The 7035-nt window shown below is 38.0% G+C and overlaps 1 protein-coding gene across 1 annotated transcript in view; it reads right to left on the reverse strand.

Moving 5' to 3' along the window:
- Positions 1-6067: 6067 nt before the first annotated feature.
- LOC115274374 (olfactory receptor 7A17-like) overlaps positions 6068-7035 on the reverse strand; it is a 32274-nt gene continuing 31306 nt past the window's right edge. Inside the window, exon 4 of the mRNA XM_029917828.1 lies at positions 6068-7024. Coding sequence (XP_029773688.1) covers positions 6068-7024 — 957 coding nt within the window. The remainder of the gene's footprint in view (positions 7025-7035) is intronic.

Genomic DNA, 7035 nt, shown 5'->3' on the forward strand with positions numbered 1-7035 from the left:
CTTTAATTTGGAAAATTTTGCATTTTATTATTATTATTTATGGTAAAATGTTTATATATTTTGTTTGAAAGAGAGAGATAGAGAGAGGAGGGGTGGGGCAGCGAGAGAGGAAGACAGAAATTTCAAGTAGGCTCTGTGCTGTCAGCGTAGAGCCCAATGTGGGGCTTGATCTCATGACTGTGAGATCAGGAAAAGCCAAAATCAAGAGCTGGTTACCTAACTGACTGAACCCCAGAAATTTTTGCATTTTAAATATGCTTAATTGAGTGTAATCATTGTATTTCAATAAGTTGTTTATAAGGAAAAAATCCGTTAAAACCAATAAATATATTCAGCAGGATATAGTCAATATACAACAATTGGTTGCATTTCTATACACGAATAACAGACTATCATAAAGAGAAATTAAGAAAACAATCCCATTTACTATTGTATCCACAAGAATAAAATACCTAAGAATAAATTTAACCAAGGAGGCAAAACACGTGTACAGGGAAAAGTATACAACATTGCTGAAAGATATTAAAGAAGGCACACATAAATGGAAAGATAGGCTCTTCTTTGATTGGAAGAATAAATGCTGTTAAGTGTCCATATACCCACATTCATCTGTGGATTCAGTACAATCTCTGTCAAAATTCCAATTTCAGTTTTTAGAGAAATTGAACAAACATTTGTTAAATTTGTAAGGAATCACAAACAACCCCTAACGCCAAAAGCAATCTTGAGAAAGAAGAGCTCCCTGATTTCGAACTATATTACAAAGCTATGGTAACCTAAAAACCATTATATTGGCATAAAAATAGACACCAATAAGTGGAGCAGAACAGACAGCCCAGAAACAAACCCACATCTATATACTTATCTAGTTTACAACAAAAGTTGCAAGATTATACAGTAAGGAAAGAATAGTCTTTTCAGTAAATGGTGTTTGGTAAACTGGACAGCCACATGCAAAAGAACGAAACGGGACCACTATCTTATACCACTGGCAAAATGTAACTCCAAATGGATTAGGACTTGAATATAAGACCTGAAGCTGTAAAACTCCTTGAAGAAAACATGTTGGTCTTGGCAATGCTTTTTAGGATTTGACATCAAAAGCAAGAGAACAAAAGCAAGAATAAGCAGGGAGTACATCAAACTAAAAACTTCTGCATGGCTCAGGAAATCGTCAACAAAATGGAAAGGCAGCCTGCTGAATGTCAGAGAATATTTTCAAGTCATATATGAACATTGGGGTGCATGTGTCCCTATGCATCAGCGCTTCTGTATCCCTTGGGTAGATCCTGAGCACTGCTATTGTTGGGTCATAGGGGATTTCTATTGAAGTTTTTGAGGAACCTCTACACTGTTTTCCAGAGCGGCTGTATCAGTTTACATTCCCTAGAAACATCTTTTCTTAGTATTCATTGGCAGATGAATTAATAATCATGGCATACCTATCCAGTGGAATTCAACAATAAAAAAGAAAGACATCTTTTCTCTTGCTCAAACACAAATAGACCCTGAGGGCATTATGCTAAGTGAAATTTAGAAACAGAGAAGTACAAATATTGTATTATCTCACTTATATGTGAAATATAGAAATTTGAGCCTTGGAAACAGAGAATAAGTTGATGTTTGCCTGTGGCTGAGGTTTGGGGAAATTAGGAAATGCTAGTGAAAACCTATAAACCTTATGTTATAAGATAAATAAGTTCTGGGAATTAACATACAACGTATTCATTATGGTTAACTCTACTGCATTGAATGCTTGAATGTTTCTGACAGAGACATAGTAAATGTTTTTACAACTAAAAGAAGTGGTAGCTATGTGAAGTGATGAATGTATTCAAACCAATTGTGGTGATCATTTTGCAATGTATATGTATATGAAATCACCAAGTTGTATGCTGAAACTCCCATAATTTTATATGCCAATTAAATTTCAATAAAGTTCAAAAAATGAAAAAATATCCTATGTCTATCTTCTATTTGCATTTCAGATGTCACCTCCTCCCAGTGGAATCTTCCCCATGACAACAATGATAAAGATGATGATGATGATGATGATGATGATGATGATGATGATGATAGAACAATACCAGTGTGAAAACCATTATGAGTATGTCAATGGGAAGGTCAACCTATAGGAAAACAGTGTCTGCCGAAGGATGCCATGAAGACAGCATCAGTGATACAACAGTTGTTAGCTTCATTAATCAATGAGTTAGATGCAAGGTCCCTGGTATCTCTGAGGCATCTGGAAAGAGAATCTTTTATTTCCTTGACCTTTTCTTAGACTCGGATTGGTGATCAAAAGGTAAGAGGTGGGGAGGAAATATTTATATTTGGAGGAAAGCCTGACCCTCTGGAGTAGAATTTCCATAGCTGCTCATTAGACACATAATGCATTTTCACTGTTGTCTCTGAGATCTTTGCACTGTTGGATGTGTAAGTGACAATAAACCGATTGAATTGGAAAATACAACATTGGTAGATGTTTATAAGATGCCCACAAATCCCAGTCTTTTTCTGTAGCCATGTGTTTGGCAGTGTGTACAGTATGTTCAGTCAGATGGTGGAGACTATTCCTCCCCCTTTGATCTGAGAGGGATTAAGATTTTTTATTTGCTGAGGCCAACTGCATATGACTGCGGCAGGGGACCTTAGAGGCCTTGGTGCATTTCTACTGGTCTCTCTTGGAACTCTCACTCTAAAAAGTGAATAAACCAAGGTGGGCTGCCACAGGAAGTGAGGACATGTGGAGCACAGTTGTTTAAGCCAAGGCCACCCTGGATCAGCCACAGCTCACTAGCCAAGCCCCAATTATATTAGAATGCCCTAGCAACATCAGCAGAGCCTCCTCAGCTGACACACAGCTGAGTCAAGACCGTTGTGGAGATCAATAGAGCTTAGAATAACTCATCATCATAAAATTCCAGTTGATACTAAAGACATTCTACCAAGCCATTTGCTCTCAAGATGGCTTTTATGTCACAACTCTCATGATCATTCTGTTATTCAAGTTTATTTTGGACAACTGTTAAATACAGGACTCCATTGAAGTTGTTTTTCAGGTAACCAGTAAACATTGGAAGCACATGCATTTTTGTGCAGAAAAAAATGGTGACCTTGAATCAAGTAACTGGACAGGAATTCAAGCTTTCTTGTATCTTGCAGAGACATTTTGATTTTAGCTCAGTGAGATTTATTTTTGGCATTGACCTCCAGACCTAGAAGAGTACAAATTTGTTTCTTTTAATTCTTTAGTGTGGTAACTGGTAAAGCAATAGGAAAGTGACAAAATCATTTATCCAATAAAATGTTATTTAAAGAAATGGAAATGATGTTTATCAACTCCATTCCCTCCCTTAGAAAGGCATTTTGTGTTGAAACCCTACTTAAGTAGCTGAAATGAAATCTAAAGTGAATTTGGAGGTAGTCAGCCCTATTAACTGGTACAGAGAATTTCTTCTTGCACAAATGTAAAATGTGCTTCTGTCTTGGAGGCCTCTGGGCTTCAGGATAGTAGAAGCTATTCATTGTTAAAGACCACCCATTCTACTCTAACTTTTATTGTCTAAATTTCTACATTTGTCTAAATCCATGTTAATACAAGCTTTCCTTTTCCCCCCTTTCTTTACCCTCCATGGTCTGTCAAGCTTTCTTTCAACACAACAGATAGGTTATAATGAGTTATAAGGAGGGTTAGGAATCTTGTGCATGTACGTATATGTGAGTGAGTGTGTTTGTTTGAAAGAAAAATGTACATAAATACACATATACTTGCATACACACAACCCATATTCATCAACATTCTTTAGATCCAAGAAAGCATTTCCACACATTTCATCTTTCCTCACCACATCCCTTGAAGGTATGTTCATTCTTCCACATTACCTTCCGAAGAAAATGAAGGTTAGAGGGATTACATCCTACTATTGCATAATTAAGTAGTTAAAGTTTTCTGTTCTTAAATTCTATATAACCGTGTGGTATATATCCATGACTCTTCAATGACTGATTCAATTCCTAAATTTGTATACTTTAAATATGTACAGTTTACCTTATGTAATAAACCTCCAATAAATTAATTAGCATTAAAAAATTCTAGTGTTGCACGACTCAGGGTCAGATCTGGAGCACAGTTGCTGAGTCACAACTAACTGGGTGGGAGATCTCTCTTCCTACTGAAAAAAACAAAGGTTCAAAGTGGATATTAGGAAAGAGTGGAATGAAATTAAGACAATTCACATTAAATTTTTTTTAAGTTTTTAATTTATTTTTGAGAGACAGAGAGAGACAGTGTGAGCAGGCAGGAGTCAGAGAGCAAGGGAGATACAGAATCTGAAGCAGGTTCCAGGCTCTGAGCTAGTTGTCAGCAAAGAGCCCACATGGGGCTCAAACCCATGAACCATGAGATCACGACCTGAGCTGAAGCAGGACATTTAACCGACTGAGCCACCCAAGTGCCTCTAAGACAATTCACATTTGATAAACTCATTCTAGAAGATTAGCTTACATATATCCAAGGACTAAAATGACGTAAATTGGTTCAAGATAGAAAAGGATGACAGCCTCTCACCTCATGAATGTGCCTTAGAAATACAAGGTAGAGATTCACACGTGCCTACAGACTTACAGGAACCCAGTAGAGATCCTACAACTCCCCACCCTACATTTCCCGTTGATTGTAAAGACATTATGTTAAGCTATTTTATTTGAGGATGCTTTGTATGCAGCCATAGTAACTGATATAATAAGCAAATCAGGCAGAAGTAAAAGCATTTTTCATAATCTAATTCTTTTTATTCTGTGCATTTATTCTGATAGATGAACGTAGCATCCACGATTACTCTGTTCTTCAAGTTTATCTCACTTAACTATGTTAATAATAACCCTACTGAGCTCCTTTGAGATAACATGGAAAGTTTGGAAGGATATGCATGATTGCACAAAGCTTGTGACTCTGAATTACATGCCTGGACAAGAATCCACACTTGCTGGTGAGTCATCCAGTGATTAGGAGGAAGATGTATAATGGAGGATACTCATATCATTCCGTTTAGTGGTTGCTGCCCCTTTAGTGGTTATGGCAAAATTTCAAATAGTGGGACACATTTCATTTAGAGAAGGGGAAGGAAACCTATTATATGTGGCGCTGGAAAACTTCAGAAACCAGAAAATGATTTAATAAAACCCCCAAAATGCCACCAGCCTTTCATTGTAAAAAAAACAACTTACACATGGACCCTGATATCTCATAATTCAATGAGTAGATGAAGTGCCTGTGAAAGAAATATTTTGCATAGCAATAAATATGTGATTCAATATTTTTCTTTCTCATACTTAAAGTCAAGCTTGACTCTAAGGACATAACATATCAATCTTTTCCCCCCTTTGTCTTTCTGTGGAGATCTTCTTGGAAACGTGTGCAGTATTATGATTTTTTTTTGTTTTTGCCAGTGACTAGGGTAAGCATGGTGGAGGCAAGCTGTGTAACACAACAGGATCTTAATATGTAGAAAAATCCCCATGATCAGCTATAACAACCAGTGATCCAAAGTCTACATTATCAGGAAGAGCAATTAAGGTAGTGATATACAAAACAATGGTGTTCAAAACAGTGAAGCAGAGTGGCTTTGATCTTTTTCCCTTATAGACTTATATAAATAGCTGTGGTGGCCAAGAGTACAGTTTCCATTGGAGTAATATAACTCATGACCAGGTTTTATTCATACAAGCAAATGAAAAACGTACTCACTATGATATGTTATATTTGAGAGGAAATTATTATTAACTGATCAATGTAGTCCTTTAAAATAAGTGAGAATTTCAAATATTTCACAACCAATGAAAAGACTAACATTGGGAGAGTAGGAAAAACAAAGGGAATTCTTTGGCTATAGTAGATAGCACAAAGCATGATAGAGTGAGTTACATAAATTGTACAGAGAGGTTGAAACAAACAAAAAATCAAATTCCAGGAAAAAAAAGAAGAGGCACGTCCTGCTTCCACAATTTGATTAAAGAATCTCAACATTTGGCTCAGCCTCTTGGCCCAGCAATTATGGGCACTTATTCAGCCCAGGAGAATTGGCCCTTTTGTAGCTACCATCCCAAAGAGTCTCCTCAGAGCCTCTTTTATGCCTTTGTTCCTCAGGCTGTAGATGAAGGGGTTCAGCATGGGCGTGACCACCGTGTACATCACCGAGGCTGTGGCACTTGAGTGGGAGCTCTGGGTAGTAGCAGAACTAAGGTACACCCCTAAGCTTGTACAACAAAATAAAGAGACCACTGAGAGGTGAGATGCACAGGTAGAAAATGCTTTATACTTGCCCTGAGCTGATGAGATCCCACATATGGAAGAAACTATCTTAAAGTAGGAGCAAATGATCCCAATGAAGGGACCACCAGCCAGCAACATAGCTCCAAAATATAACACCATGTTGTTGAGAAAGGTGTCAGAACAGGCAAGTTGGATCATCTGATTGAGTTCACAGAAAAATTGGGGGATTTCCAAGACTCTACTGAAGGAGAGCAGCAGCACCATTAAGCTTTCTAACAAGGAATGCAGGGCACTTAGGACCCAGGACACCAGAACCAGAAGTCCACAGAGCCGGGGGTTCATGATGACCATGTAGTGCAGGGGGTGACAGATGGCCACAAACCTATGGTCATAGGCCATCACTGTCAACAGAAACATGTCTAAACCTCCAAAGAGTGTGAAAAAGAACATCTGGGTGATGCAGTCTGCATAGGTTATGACTTTGTTCTGAGTCAGGATGTTCCACAGCATCTTGGGGACAGTGGTGGAGGTGAAGCAGATGTCTACAAAGGACAGGTTGGCAAGGAAGAAGTACATGGGTGTGTGAAGTTGGGAGTCAGAGCTGATGGCCAATATGATGAGCAAGTTTCCAAACACAGTGATCAGGTACATGGAAAGGAACGTCCCAAATATGAGGGGCTGCAGTTGTGGTTCTTCTGAAAATCCCATAAGAAGAAATTCTGAAATTCCTGTATCATTTTCTGGGTCCATGTAGTGGAGGT

The sequence above is a fragment of the Suricata suricatta genome, chromosome 12, assembly GCF_006229205.1.
Source record: "Suricata suricatta isolate VVHF042 chromosome 12, meerkat_22Aug2017_6uvM2_HiC, whole genome shotgun sequence".
Classification (NCBI taxonomy): domain Eukaryota; kingdom Metazoa; phylum Chordata; class Mammalia; order Carnivora; family Herpestidae; genus Suricata; species Suricata suricatta.